The 16,553-nt window shown below is 43.5% G+C and overlaps 1 protein-coding gene across 1 annotated transcript in view; it reads left to right on the plus strand.

Moving 5' to 3' along the window:
- LOC116945928 (docking protein 6-like) overlaps nucleotides 1–8,913 on the plus strand; it is a 54,617-nt gene extending 45,704 nt beyond the window's left edge. The window contains exons 6-8 of the mRNA XM_032960617.2: nucleotides 3,320–3,458; nucleotides 4,672–4,780; nucleotides 5,568–8,913. Of these exons, the coding sequence (XP_032816508.2) occupies nucleotides 3,320–3,458; nucleotides 4,672–4,780; nucleotides 5,568–5,725 (406 nt within the window). The 3' untranslated portion in view covers nucleotides 5,726–8,913. The remainder of the gene's footprint in view (nucleotides 1–3,319; nucleotides 3,459–4,671; nucleotides 4,781–5,567) is intronic.
- Nucleotides 8,914–16,553: the final 7,640 nt, after the last annotated feature.

Raw genomic sequence — 16,553 nt, forward strand, 5'->3', positions numbered from 1 at the left:
CTGCAGTGAATGCACACACACACACACACACCCTTTAGGGCAAAACCACACTGGCACAATCAATTATAGGTCACAGCTGTTGGGGTAGATGTGTGTGCATGTGTATTTAAGCGTGTGGTATGCATGAGTACGTGCGAGCGAGCGCGCGTGTCTTTGTGCTGATTGATGTGTAAACATATACTATTGTGTGTGTAAATCTTGCACGCTTACGTATATATGTCGAAACCTGCACTCGTCCTGCGGTCATCTGGCCCAGAAGAGGACAACCCAGCAGTACAGAAAGCAGACGATAGAGCAAATGCGGGTAAATATTAAAATGTAGCTATGATGTTGGCGATAGCATTTTGTAAATGGTGAATTTTAATAGGGGTCAAGGAATGAAAAATTGCCCCTCCCACTGGCGATTCAATGAATTGTCATGATTCAGCGCCACATTTCGCATTCAAGATGAGTTTTTTTTGTTTTTACATCGTGGTGAATGTATCTTCCACTAGTGGCTAAAGGCATCGGTGAACCCATTACATACGATAGGAGTCAACAACATCGATTCTTACACACGTTCAAAATGTAAAGTAATCGACACAGTGCATCGTTGTAACCTCCATTAATTTTGTATTGAAACTTTACAAAAGTGCGTTTACGGTTTTAATCTACCCGCTGTGCCATGAGCTTCAGGAGCACGGCCATTCACAGCGACAAAACAATGTAACAAAAAATTTAAAAGTGCGCCAAGGAGGAAGGAGCAGTGCATGCTTGGAAGTTCATTGAGAGACAGAGGAAGGAACATGTATCGGAGAACACATAAGCACGTTAATGACATCAAAGTGTTGAGAAAAATGAGCTAGCTTGGCGCAAGACACATTGCTAAAGGGTTCGATAATGGCAGATGGTCAAGAATAATGATGACCAAGTGGATTCCAAGGAAAGGGAACACATCCGGGAAGATGCAGCGATTAAATTGGCATCGTGTGCAGGAATGAGGCGGATTATTACATCGCAGAATCGCGAGAGATCGCGGTGGCATCAGGAGGCCTTCAGTCAGCAGTGATTTGACCATAGCTGATGGTGATGCATTGCATCTTTCATTGATATATATTTTTTTAGTAGTTACAGAATATTTACAATGGTTACAGAATGGACACACAGGCTACGTTTCACTTTCCATCAGTTCCGGGCAAGGTTCCTATAAATTGCATTTAACTACAAGCTAACGACAATGCATAAATTTATCTTCTGACTCATTTACTTCAGCAGGACAGGGTAGAACGATCGCACGTGCATAATGTGTTTGAGGCGACATGCAGTGTGAACACAAGTGGTGGCGACTGAACAGAGTGCGTTTAGCCATGTGTGTAATGTTTTCAAACGACGAAAATGTTAAAGTTATTTCCTGCGCTAAGGTTCATCGAGGCATTGGTGCTCATCTCCTGTTTACAGCACTGAGCCGGTGGTCCAAATTCCTCATTCCTATGACAGGGCCGAGTCTCAATGTAAGACAACCACCGTTGACTTTTCCGCAAAGTTGTGCTGATTTTGATCGAACTCACAAACAACTTCTGAAAGACCCAGCGCAGAAGACCCCTGGGTTTGATCCTCCACGAGGCTCGTGGTCCACCCTAAATTGGATCCACTGCACACACCATGGCAGATGCGGATACCTGATGCACAAAGGGAAAATTAAAAAAAACTCTCCAGCGGTGTGCGACTGTGGTCATCCAGAACAAGACCGTACAACGTATATCGACGCAATGCAGAAATAGGGAGACATCAGAGCGATACACTCCTCTACTCCTGACGCGGCTATCTGGCTTGAGCATCAGCCGTACAAAAGAAGAAGAAGATTATATCGACCCCGGAGATGATGGGCTTGGTCAACCCCCAACCAGATTTTGAACTCTCAACATTTTTATTGCAAGCCGTTTGCCCTACCACTGAGCCACCCGTCGCGCTGCCATAGTCGGTATTCGTTATGCGTACTTGTTAAGAGTGTACCAATGCTATTTGTTTACGAATCACTACCGCAGTCCAACGAACTGAGCGTTGGCATCGGCAGTGCAGGAGTAAAAGATGGCCAAGCATGTTTTTTTGCTCCACGGCCTCTTTTTTTGCGTTCGCCGGTAGCACGCAACCACAAGCTTTACCCTTTGGTTCTTTCAGTAAAGTCACGTGGGTATAAAATGAAATAAATGACGACGTTTCGGGTGCAACACAAGCGTCCGTCATCAGGTGGGAAAAAATGATGCGCGATATTTTATACCTACGTGACTTTACCGAAAGAACCAAAGAGTATGGATTCCTGCAGTCACGAAAGTTTCAAATCAAGATTGTACCACAAGCTTACATCGTTTGCTCAATTGCTTGCTCAATTCATATCCATCTGTAAGAAAATTAACAATCAACAATTTAGCCAGGATAAGTGGGAAACCATTGTTTTGCCTGCCATATACAGCAAGTTCGTAAAAGTATTATTCATTCAATTATTATAATCAGACAACAGTTTCATACCTGTCAACCAATACGGTTTACCCAATTACAGGGAAATTAAGTAAAAATATTTGTTTTAATTGTTTGTGTTTCTCCCTTGTGATGGGACTTGGTAGGATGAACGTTGAGATTTATAAGGGGCACGGGGCGGCCAATAATGTCTGAATTGGTCTGTAATAAGGGAGGTACTGATAAGGGGTTGACAGGTATGAAGTTTGAACGGTGAAATTGAAAATTAGGCGCCAGACAGTTTTCCTAGTTTACGTTTTTAAAGTTTATTTTTTTCTTCCAAACTGAAAAGCTCGAGAGATTTTCCAAAAATACAGAACAGACGTTTGGTAAAATCACACTTGGGATGTTGGTGAACACCTGCAACGAATCCCATTATCGGCAACTGGAGGTCAAGAGGGATGAAACTCTGTAGATAAAATCTTCATCCATCCAAGCATGTGTGTGTAGTGTTATCGACCAAGCTCAATCTGCTGTCTAATTATACCTCTTTATCAATGGATGATCCCTTCATGGACTCGAAATACATCACCCAATCAATGGCACATTACATGATTGTAAGCGCTTAAAAAAATTATAAAGTCAATACCGCATCGAAAGTACCGTAATTTTATCAATCTGCGATTATTTTGAGCTCGGGCGTTTTTTTTTGGTAGGTGGGCGAGATTTTCCGGCTTACTTTCTCGGTGGTTGCTCACGGTGTAAACCCGTACGTGCCGTGATCTACGTACGTACGTTGAACTTCTTTGGGACCCGCACGTAGCCAACCGTGCTAATTGGAGGCACGTTTGTGGGGTGGGCGTGCGCGCGTGTCTTGGCGAGACAGGTCGTGTGACACGGGCGAGGGCCTCTTCACGTTCCAGACGGCGGACGGCGAGGAGGTGTACGAGCACGTGCACGCGGCCACGCTGGCGCTCGCCGAGCAGCATCGCCGCGCCCTGCTGGAGCTGCAGAACAACGCTCGCGTCAGTGCACAAAGACAAAGATCTGCCCGTGTAGCCTTGAACAGAGCGTTAGGGCAAGTGCTGTTAGCGAACACCGAAATGAAGGGCCGGCACGGCACACGAGGGGGGATGGGTGGCCAGCACCACGCCCTGGACCGCCTTTTGTCTTCCCAGTGGCGATGCGTGTTTATAACATCCCACTCGGTGCTCATTCGAGGCTGAGTCGACCTAGGTGAGGCCCATCACCAGTTCAGACGATCCTCACTGGTGGTGGCCATGAGCGGAAATTGAACTCGGCTCTCTGGATTCGTAGCTACCACTCTCGCACACGCAAAAGAACCCCCGTATAGCCTTGAATAGACTGCTGAAGCCACGTGCTGTTAGATTAGCACAGTTGGCTGGCTACGTATGGTGCGAAAGAAGTTCAACATACACAGAGAGCACTTGTGAAGGCCAGCACAGCACACGAGGGGTTGGGTGGCAAAAACCACACCTGGTCACCTTTATCTCCCCACTGCTGAAATTTACTACACACCGCACCACACTCGTTTTAAGGCTTACTCAGATTAAGAGAGGCTCTGGACCGGTTCAAGTATTCGCCACTGTTATTAGTCATGGGCGAGAATCGAACTCGGGTCACCGGGTTCGGAGTGAAGTGTGCTAGCCACTGCACTACCACTCCTACACACACACACACACACGTGCTTACATATACATACATACATGCACACATACACAACTATGAAGATCACCGCTGTAGCCTTATAGACTGTTCGGGCAAGTGCTGTTAGCGAGCATCTATTTAGGCCTGCACAGCATGCAATGGGATGATGAGGCCAGCATCACACCTGGCCACGTTCGTCTCCCCAATGCTGATGTTTACATACCGCACCAAGTACTCATTATTGTCAGGGCAAGCTATGAATGAGTGCTTATTATGGTTGATACAGATGTCGTTTGGTAATTTATGTTATTGGTTGATGATCATGCTTAGACAAATAGATGATGATGATGATGATTCTGACAATGATGTGATAATGAAAGCAACGATTATGACGACGGTGATGTTATTGATTGTCAATGAGTATAATGGTAATTATGATGCTGCCAACGCTAATGCTAGTTGATGATGATAATTATAATGATGACGGTATTAACGAAGACATTAAATGATTGATTATGCTGCTGCTAATGATGATAATGGGTCCCTGCCAATGCCTCGACTATCTTCCAGCTGCTGAGCCCTTGCGGTGAAGAACTCGCTCCGAGTGCCATGCTACCACGCAGCGCTTACTGGCGTCACATCACACGACAGAACAGTGACTCTCCTGTCTATGCTGATGGTATGCATGCGCCCACAAAGACAGATAAAGATCCCCCGTGTAGCCTTAACAGACAAGTGCTGTTAACGAGCACCTATGAAGGCCGACGCGGCGCAAGAGGCGGTTGGTGGCCAGCACCACGCCTAGCCGCCTTTGTCTCCCCAGTGGCGAAATGTACAAACTGCACCAGGTACTCATTTGAGGCTGAGTCGACCTAGGCGAGGCCCAATACTGGTTCGGATAATCGTCACTGGTGTGAGCGGGAATTTAACTCTTGTCGCCGGGTTCGTAGTGCAGCGAGGTAACCGCTACACTATCGCTCCCCACATACTCACTGTTACATGCACGTCAATGCACAAGTTATTCAGTTTCCCTTGGCATGTTAACAATTCAGAGACCCTCATTTGCCTCCACAGAGAGTCAATGAATTGTTGTGATTTGGGGTTGCGATTCACTTAAATAATCAATCAATCATTTTTGTCTCATTTATTAGCATTTCGTTAGCATTTTTTGTGTCATTTGTACATTATTGTACGCTCCATTATTCCAAATGTAACATTATGACATTACTTGCATATAAGTTGCATTCATTGCAAAAAAACTGATTCTCTCACACGTAATAATGGGTTTTACACGATGAATCATAGCATGCCATATTTGTACCAAGATAATCTTAACATGCTGCAGCAACGTAACACGGTTACATTAATGTTTTTGTTGTTGTTAAACATACACTGGCATATACTGAAATATTTATTGGAACCACCGTTAACAGGTGAATGTCCACCTGTGTATTTTGCATTGTCAGATCCAGCCAGCATGGCAGCTGTCCTACCCCGTGCACACACCTTCTGCACTCTCAGCCAATCACAGCAGCCCTTCAAGGCCTCGGCTCCTCTCTCGGCTTCAGCATCTCCTGGGTCGCACACTCATCTGACTCATCTGGTCCCGTCGGCGGACTCTTGAGGTCTCAACCTATCACAAGTCGCAAGTGAATCCAAATAGCAGACAGGAGCTCCCTGCGGTCTTCGTACCACGCATCTTTACATATGCACCCTGGACACAAATCCCCACCGAGTATAGCAAAGCCATTTGGCGAGCGTTTAATCTTGGCTTAAAATTTAGTTCACATCACCCTGCTCTGCCTGGGTGGATAGGTTGGCGTGTGATTGACCATGCCTTCAGGTCTTTCACCTGAAATGTGATTGTAGAATACGCGTATTGATTAATGAGCAGGTGCGGAAGGTTTCCCGCCTGATGTTTTTTTTTGTCTGCAGGGCCCATTCAAATAATGATTTAATTCACTAAAAAGCTACACATCGACGCTACGGAGGTTTAGAGCTTTGTGGGTGCAAATGCATTGTTGTACGATGGAAAATTTTGGGGTATGAAAATTTTAACTGATGTATAATTGTGTTTTTATTGCTGTATATTTTTTTTAAATCGAGCAGTCACCTTTTAATGCCAGGTATAATACAATTGTTGACAATTGATTAATTGAACCCTTAACTTAATGATTCATTATTCCTTACATATGAACCTGAATGAAAAATAAATATAAAGTATCTTGCTGATAACTTTGTGCAGATTGGCCAATGGCAAGGTTTTTAAAGGGGAAGATTATTTGAATCCTACCTTGACTGCCACAAGATTACAGTACAGAAAATGTACTGAATATTGATCCTTCTGAACATTTGAAACAAGGTCAGATGGTCAAACGGGATGTATAATGAACTCCTTTTTTAATTGTCACGTGTGTTAGGGCTGGGACGCATTTGCAATAAAGTGACCACATTGTGAGTTGATAAATCTCGTAAACTTAGACTTCTGTTTAAAGAGTCCAGCTGAAAAGCATTTCTACTTTTTTAGGATCTTGTAAAAAAATAATGTCTGCTAGAATTACTTATTTTAGAAGTCGAATGATAAAGGTCAAATAAATGATGTTAGTAATAATGTAATGTACTGTTGTTGTGTGATTGGACTAATTACACATTTACGTCTTGTGGTGAGTGATTAGTCGGTGGTTTTAAGAGGTGGGGAAGGACAGATTCTGTTATGTAGTCAGTGATTTGTAACAGTCCTTTGTACAAAAGGGTAAACTAAATTAATTGAACTACATTTTTTGATCCAAACGCTTTTAAAAATGAAACTACCTCGACTGAGGTGACTTATAATGTGCTACATGTTGAAAAATTAGTTTTTCATCAATGGTTTATTTCCAAATTATCGCTGCATTTTCAAAAATAAAGTTTTACATCAATGGTTTTATTTCCAAATTAGTTGCTTTAAATAAAATTAATTTATCTCATGCAAAAATGTCTAATATTAGATTTTGGGAATGAGCTTCAATTTGGCTTAATTGTATTTCAAATATTGCACTGATTCCAGTATGATTAATTATGAAACGGTAGGCTAAGGAAAGTGTTGTACACCTGGAGAATCTCCAACTTATTTCAAATTTTGTTCGATTACAGCCCAAGTGCATAGCTTGTAGAACTTGGAGATTGCAAACATACATTCTCTATATCCAAGTTAATAGTCAGTCTAATGGTATATCGATTTGCAAACATTTTTATTCAAAGGTAAGATAATGATTTACTTACACGACTCCTGTATACACTGCATTGAAAGGTTACTTCTCTATACTCTGCTGGAGGTTAAATGGCCACTTGTAATTTTAAGGCCCCTTCAGTCCAGAATCACCCTGTGTGTATGTTTAGTTTAACATGTATATAGAATATATACAACAATCTGTGGTACGTGGAGCAATGTTGGTGTCATTGATGGATTGTTGTGGAATACTTTTCAGGTTCTCAACTCCAGAATTCAGCAGATCAACCCAGTCCCATTTTTTGCATCACATTTACATATTGGCTATTTTCCTGTAATCACATTGATCCAGGTTGGCATGTTTTGAAAACATGCACTGGATTTGGCTGCCCGTGACCTGTAGTTGACAGCTTAGTCTGGAGGAGAGAAGGTGGGCTACAATTTCTTGTGATCATCCCGGCAGCTGCCAGGAGTTTATCAGGTGTTCAGCTCCAGGGCGTTCCCACATGTGAATTCTATACCTTTGTGCTTAACCCTCCAAAACCATTAGATGGATAGATTAGTCATATGAATTATCTCAGATTTGTTTTGGTTTACACCATATGATTTTTGGCCTGATGTCGGACATTGCTCTCAACGTGCGAGGAGCTTCATTAGAACCTGAAGCTCCCAGCATTTGAAAAAGCTCTCGGCACGTAGCACGAAACGTCATACATCACGCCAAACAACACAACGGTAGAACCCGAAAACACATCAGAGAGCACTACAGCACAATCACAAAAAACCTGCGTCATTGTCATACGTATGTATTACACGTGTGTTTAACATTTATTTGCTTGTGGCTGTAATAGAGTTTGACCTGCCAGCTGGATCCCAAGATATGTTGAGCTGAAAATGTTCTGTTGCTTATAGACGGAGGAGTTGAGATCGAGAGAGGAGACCTTTTGTTGTACTTGAGCGTTTTATCTTCCTGTAACGTGGGGGTTTATGTTGGAGCTCAGGAGCCTGTGTTGGCCTGCAGTAGTATTTGGAACGGAAACCTTGATCTCGTGTGATCGGCGATCAGACTACGTGTCTCGTGAACTTTTCGCTGTGGACAATCGGACGTCTTCGCTTGCTCGTTTTATCTGTGGGGTCACCCCACTGCCCTGTACGTGACTATGTTAGTTTTGTTCAGTGGCGTAACCGAGAGTCGTAATTTATATTTAAAAAAATGTATTGGTAATACTTACGTGAGTTTAAAAAGCATCAAAAGAGATGTTCTACTTTTTTCTTTTTTGTCCAAATACATAGGTATATCAGTTTTGTTTAATAAATACATTTACTCATGTGGTTTTTGGTCATATCTGGGAAATTTGTTGACATTTCTTTCAAAATATTTCAAATGTACACTGTATATTATAAACAGACTTTATTAAAGGAAACTTAAAACGTTTAACCCAAAGAATGATCTAATATCGTATTTTTTTCCTGGCCAAATATATTGCATTTTGATTTCAAATACTATACACATTGCACATGTGCTAACGGTACTACAGTATCTGTATATTAAATTAAAATAATTGTTTCAAGATTCTCCCAAATAAAGTGACATGTTAATTTGTCATTGCAAAGTTATCTTCATTTTGTGGAACAACGCATGCTTCTCATCGCCTGTGATGTCTAGCCTCTACACTCAGAGGCCACCATCCATATATTCATTCGTATGGCATGTAACCCAATTTACATTTGATGTTTTACTGTTACGAGTGCTCGGGCACTGTGGCTAGTCACTTAATGGGTGTTTCCTCCATTATTATTTCACGTAAATAGTTGTTCCTGTACAGGAGGGGTGGTGAACCTTTTTTCTGCCAAAGGCCATTTGGATATTTATAACATCACTCGCAGGCCATACAAAATTATGCTGGTAGGAACCTCCTGGTTACACCAGCCCACAGGGGATTATTGTGTCCGTCCGTCCGTCGTGCATCCAAAAATTGGAGGGGTGGGGCTGGGTGGAGAGGGGAGGGTGGAGAGGGGCTGGTTGGGGAGGGGAGGGTGGGGAGGGGCTGGGTGGGGCGGGGAGGGTGGGGCTGGGTGGGGGGTGGGAGGGGTGGGGCTGGGTGGGGAGGGGTTGGTCACCCCGTGGTGCCCTTATAAAACTCAACGTTTAACCTACTCATGCCGGCTTGTGCCTGCCCTCACAGTTGGGCATATTTGCGGAATACACCACGCCACCGTTGACCCTGGCCATTGACCGAGCAACCCAACGTTCCTACCAGCTCCCTCCACAGGAATGTGTTCAACTTAAAAATTAGCCAGTTATATTTGGTCAAACATTTAATTAACTCACCCCTAATGTGATGGCTGGAACTGCTTCTCTTTGGTGAGGCGTGTGATGATGTTAGCTGGTATTGATGATGTTGCTACTCGCAACTGCTTTTACAGGTTTTCTCCTATACTTATTGAATTTCGAGTCCCGCCTGCGGTTGCCTTGGCAGGGCCAGACCAAATGATTTCGCGGGCCTCATACGGCCCGCGGGCCGGACGTTCCCCACCCCTGCTGTACAGCATAATTTAACCCTCGTAGTAAGATTCTATATAGATCTTATAATTATTCACGGCTTCTCTGGGGAAGTGGTGGTGCTGTTCGTGTCAACATCTCCCACGGAACTCAAAGGTCCCAGCTGAAAAAAGAGACATGGTCTCTCAGGTTCTGTCTATCCAGGGCCATGGGCTTTTTGCTGGAGAAATTCCACAGAGTCACTGCCACCACTATCGGCACGACCACCACTGTCACCATCAGCAGCAGCACCACCACCAGAGCCAAGAGGCCATAATGAACCCAGTGAATAAGCACACTGGATGGGAGACCCTGGTGGCACAATTAACCCAGCATGAGCATTGTTAAAAGAGGAGCCATGGGCTGGCAGGGAACGTGTTAAGGAGGTAAACTAGAGCTCAAGAATCGGAAGAAACACTTTGAAGGAAATTGTATTTATAATACGATCACAAAAAGGAAGGCATAATGTTATTTGACATTTGTATTTTCTGGCATATTGATGCCCATGTGGATCATTATCCCATAAGTTGTCCATTATTTCGTTCCCTATGCTTCATGGACCTGTAGAAGGCTAATAGTCTGTCATTTTCAATCACGTTTGTGTCCCTTATTGAATTGAATAGACTACAGGTTTAGACATTGACTTCAAGCTTTCGTGACTGCAGGAATTCAGATTATTTGGGTCTTTCGGTAAAGTCCCGTCGATAGGTTCAAATTAATGAAAATAAAATAAACAAAAAACTACGACGTTTCGATCGCAAGACAAGCGGTCGGCATCAGGTAACAGCTGCTTGATGTCGAGTTTTTTTTTTCCTTCTGGTGCAGATTTATATTTTTTCATATTGTAAAGAGGAATGGTTAATTTTGTCTATCATGCGTTATTGTTCCATCTTTCTCTCGAAGGACGAGCGCTTGTGATTTACCCCTCATCGACGAACTTCTCTCGCCCTTGATGCTCCTATTTATTATTATTACGTGACATCCTGTTGTGGTCTCTGGTTTCTAGCCTCATTCTCCTCCTGCCCTCTTGGTCCTGTTTCAGCACACCGACCTGTCCTGGGCCACCTCCGCATCCAATCCATAGTCTTTCAATCCCTGGTTCGCCACATAAAAAAACGCCTCTTTAGCTCTGCTTCTTGGCTGCTTTCCTGGTGCCTCCGCGTTCAACACGTTTTCCCTGTTCCTATTGCGTGTCCTAGCCATGTCCTAAGATATTCCACTGCATGTATACGTATGTCGGAATCGATCGGAATCTTGATTTATCCTGGAAAAGTCCGATGAGCTATGAAGCACTTTTTCACATGTCCGGTTGGGGCAGGTCAGATATGTATATTTTATACACATTCAGAGCGCTTACAATGATCAGAACTGTTCCACTCCATGTACAATAGAGTACATCTTTTTTTGCTCATTCAGATACCTTACAAACCGTCCAAAACAAAGAAATAAATTACATAATTTGTACGTGCAATGTTGAAGTGTGGTAGGAGGAAGTGCGTGTGATAATGGTGATTGCACGTGTGTGGTGCGTGTGCCCGTGTGAGAGGAGAGCAAATGCGCATTAGGCACGTGCGAGTTCGGGGCAGCCTCAAGGATCCATTCCGCCCCAGGGTCTCCACCTTCATTCATCTGATACTCGCTCACACGCCGGCACAATTCTCTCGGTTGATGCCTGCTGAAAGATTCCGAACGGCGTTTCCCCTCCCCCCATCTCCTGAAGGCAGGCCAGCAAGGCGGCCGCCAACAACAACGTACAAAGACAAAGATCCCCCGTGTAGCCTTTACAGACTGTAGGGGCAAGTGCTGTTAGCGAGCACCTATGAAGGCCGGAACGGTACACGAGGGGGTGGGTGGCCAGCACCACGCCCGACCGCCTTTGTCTCCCCAGTGGCAATATTTACACACCGCACCAGGTACTTATTTGAGGCTGAGTCGACCTAGGGGAGGCCCGGGACCGGTTCAGATAATCGTCACTGTTGGTGTTGGCCGTGAGCGGGAATCGAACCCGTGTACACTACCGCTACCCCAGCGATAGTGTAGCGGTTAGCTTACACACGGGTGACCCAAGAACAGGATGAGGCTTTACATTTATAGGGCGCTTAAATGCCTTAGCGTCTCAAAGCGGCGAGCATCGCATCTCATCTGAACCGTTGCAGTGCAAGGTGGAAGTCCACCCTTGGGGACACATTTGGCAATGGTTGATAAGCGGTGCGAGGTGTCTATTCTAGCACTGGGTGTAAGTCTGCCTCAAGGGGATGATTTCGCTTTTTTCCTTATGAAGTAATTTTCAAGAAACGTATCAAATGTGGCACATTGTATCACACCAATATCTGTTGATACCAGTACCGCACTATACTGAAAAGTAATACAGGGTTTCCTCGGTTTGCGCGGGTGTGGTTTGTGCAATTTCGCGTATATGATGTGGCTAACCCATTTCTACCAAGAATTCGCTATGTTACGTGGTTTGAACTCACTCATGTGGCTGTGCTGTCGGTCAGCAGTGTGTGTGTGTGTGCTGGATGCTGCTACTCGGCAGGCAGCTGTCTCCTCGTGCGCTTTCGCACGTGACAACTCCTTTACTACTTGGTTGTGTCGGGTGGTGGCGGGTTTAAGGACACATTTATATTCACGCGATCTAAGCCAAAAACCTCTATTTTGGATATCGGTCGCGAACGCCCATGTGCTCAACAGTGTCCATAATACATCGTTTAGTTTTTTGGGGGGTTATATCGCGTAAATACAAATAAGTCGTTAGACCCGACACAGCCAATTAGTAAGGTTTTTCACGTAAACAGAACATGCCAATTCGTTACTACAACCTGAGTACGACGTTTCGCCAGTAATTACAACTAGCATCATCGGGCGGACAGTGTCCATAATAATTCGTCCTTGTTTGAATATGCGTTGTGTGTGGGTATATATATCGGGAGCGTTAAAGAACACCTTCAGAGCCGATGTTTGCGACTGAAATCAAGCACTGACTCTCAAGCCGCCAATGGCTCTTTGCTCATTCCCCGGCTTCGTTGTGCCAACCGAGTGGGAGTCTCTTTGCATCTGAGAACCGGGTACACGACGCCCTCTGGCGACAAAGGTGAACACTGCCCCCTACTCCCTCCGATTGAAGCAACCTGCTGCTGCTACTGCTGATAAGGGCCGATCATCTGTTGTGATGCCCCGTGAGGATTACGATAATACAATCAATGATTCACTGGATGAAGGTACCTACCGCAAAATGAAACGAGAACCAAGCAACACCTTGGAACGTAAGACAGCGGCAATCATTGCCAAGCCATCAATTCCCAGGGAAGAGCAATACCTGATCAAACCAAGGGCCTCAAAACCACCAAGACTTTATGGGCTACCAAATATTCACAAACCTAATGTCCCATTAAGACCCATAGTTAGTGCAATAGGCTCTGCCACGTACAAATTAACACAATAAGTAACGAAACAAATACAGTCCTACATTGGTAAGACCTCTTCGTGCATTAAAAACTCAGAACATCTCGTAAATATAATGAAAGATATTAAGCTTAGGGGCCATCCATAAATGACGTCACGCACCTAGGGAGTGGTGGGGGGGGTCAAACATTTGTGACGATGTGTGAAGAGGGGGCGGGGGGTTGAGAAATGTGACGTCACATCAAAATCCGCAACTTTAAATAAATATAAACAACACGTTCTACTTAATTAGACTTTTTAATAAATGTTTTCTCCTACAACATCAGAGTGCAGCGCCACATTAAATACGCACTACAATGACAATAGTTTAAAGCGATTTGAAGAATGTTTTATTTTTTGGGGGGGGGGAGGGGGCAGAGCTTTGTGACGTCATATTTGAGGGGGGGTCTGAATTTTTGTGACGCCGTGTGACGAAGGGAGGGGGGGGGGTCAAAAATCGTCCAAAATCGCGTGACGTCATTTATGGTCGGCCCCTTAACCCTAATGATATTCTCGTAAATGTTTGCGATTTCTAAATGAGTCAATTAAATTTCTCGATACTCTGGTAACGATCACAGGATTAGCCAAAGATATCCCACGACTAGCTGAACACATTCTAAAGAACACCTATTTCTTGTGGAAAGGTGATTTCTATAAACAAAAGGAAGGAGCAGCAATGGACTCTCCTCTGTCTCCTGTGATTGCGAATTTGTACGTGGAAGATTTTGAAGCAAAAGCAATAGCTTCAAGCACACTAAACCCCTCTGCTTGGTTTTGATATGTGGATGACACACTGGTGGTCTGGCCACACGGCAACGATACACTTAACGAATTTCTAAATCATCTCAACTCGCAAAACCCGTCCACCCAGTTCACCAAGTGGAAGTTGACAGAATTCTCCCATTTCTGGATGTTCTACTCTAGTTAGTGCAATAGGCTCTGCCACGTACAAATTAACACAATAAGTAACGAAACAAATACAGTCCTACATTGGTAAGACCTCTTCGTGCATTAAAAACTCAGAACATCTCGTAAATATAATGAAAGATATTAAGCTTAGGGGCCATCCATAAATGACGTCACGCACCTAGGGAGTGGTGGGGGGGGTCAAACATTTGTGACGATGTGTGAAGAGGGGGCGGGGGGTTGAGAAATGTGACGTCACATCAAAATCCGCAACTTTAAATAAATATAAACAACACGTTCTACTTAATTAGACTTTTTAATAAATGTTTTCTCCTACAACATCAGAGTGCAGCGCCACATTAAATACGCACTACAATGACAATAGTTTAAAGCGATTTGAAGAATGTTTTATTTTTTGGGGGGGGGGAGGGGGCAGAGCTTTGTGACGTCATATTTGAGGGGGGGTCTGAATTTTTGTGACGCCGTGTGACGAAGGGAGGGGGGGGGTCAAAAATCGTCCAAAATCGCGTGACGTCATTTATGGTCGGCCCCTTAACCCTAATGATATTCTCGTAAATGTTTGCGATTTCTAAATGAGTCAATTAAATTTCTCGATACTCTGGTAACGATCACAGGATTAGCCAAAGATATCCCACGACTAGCTGAACACATTCTAAAGAACACCTATTTCTTGTGGAAAGGTGATTTCTATAAACAAAAGGAAGGAGCAGCAATGGACTCTCCTCTGTCTCCTGTGATTGCGAATTTGTACGTGGAAGATTTTGAAGCAAAAGCAATAGCTTCAAGCACACTAAACCCCTCTGCTTGGTTTTGATATGTGGATGACACACTGGTGGTCTGGCCACACGGCAACGATACACTTAACGAATTTCTAAATCATCTCAACTCGCAAAACCCGTCCACCCAGTTCACCAAGTGGAAGTTGACAGAATTCTCCCATTTCTGGATGTTCTACTCGAGCGCGGCCGAAATGGTAAAATAACACACAGGGTTTACCGAAAGAAAACGCACACTGACTCCTATCTGAATGCAGTCACACCATCACCCCGCACAGAAAACCTCTCCAATTAAGAATGCGTCACATGGTGATAAAACAGCGCTGCAATTGAACGGTTACAATGATGCACAAATCAACAGGGCACTGCATGCCAAAACCAAATCAAATGACATGAGAGTTGAAACTGACCAAGTAATTAAAACTATCAAAATACCGTACATTGCAGTAGTAATTGATAAACTAGCCAGATTTTGGAAAAACATAATAATATCCGAGTCAGATTTGGCACGGTACATAAAATACAGAAACTAATATCTGATACTAAAGATGGATTTCCGAAGCTATCAACAGAATGTGTGTATTTTGGCTGCGGGACCGCTGCGTCCACTAGAGGGAGGCTCTATGTGCTATGGGAAGCTGCGTTGGGCTTGTGCATTTTTTTTTTACAATAGTACACGTATATTTCAAACGTCTGTATTGACTGTATACATATATTACTTTACGGGCCAATACCATGAGCTGTTCTGTATCATCAACTATGATGGATCCACTGCTGGCTGAAATAATGCCTGGCAGTTTAGAGATTAATATTGTGCAGGAGTTAGTTGCCATTTGAAAGAACTGTCTTGTTAAAAAATTAATCCGATCTGTATAACTCTAAATGTCTTGAGTTTGTTTTATTTGAAAATAATAAGCAACAATATTGGTAACAAATCACAGCGTGAGTGGCAACAATCACAGCAGTATATTTTAGCCAGTCGCTTTTACAAATATATGCTTTCCCTGCATTTTATATATACATTTTGAAGCTTACAGAATTAGTTAAGTGTGATGGATCACAAGGAGGTAAGACTGACTGTCTTCGAAACAAAACGTCAATCAGGCCCTTTAATCCACCACACACTTAAAAGCTGTGTCCTCGAATGATCTCGTTTGTGAGCAAAACCAGAAGTAGTATGTCTTTGTGGGAGGCTATGAATAATGCACAGACGTGGATTAGGCAGTGGAAAATTGATGCATGAATTTAGAATTCATTAAACAGCGCAATTTACATCTGGACGTGGTTAGAAGTTTTTAGATTGCGAAATTTTAATAATGCACACGGACACTTATGGATGACACTTGTCATTTTATATTCAATAAATAGTACAGTTAAAGTGTCTCCATATTCAAATGATCATGGGTTTTGGTGAAGCTGAGTCAATTGCTTAAATTAGATTATAAATTAATGTAACAGAGTCCAATCTATCCAAAGAAAACCCGCTGCTGACCAAGTAATATTTTTGCATAAATAAAACGATCTTTTTAAATCGAGGTTTGTGCTATTTATTTTTCAA

This window comes from Petromyzon marinus, chromosome 25 (genome assembly GCF_048934315.1).
Source record: "Petromyzon marinus isolate PM22_M1 ecotype Great Lakes invasive population chromosome 25, UKy_Petmar_22M1.pri1.0, whole genome shotgun sequence".
Lineage (NCBI taxonomy): Eukaryota > Metazoa > Chordata > Hyperoartia > Petromyzontiformes > Petromyzontidae > Petromyzon > Petromyzon marinus.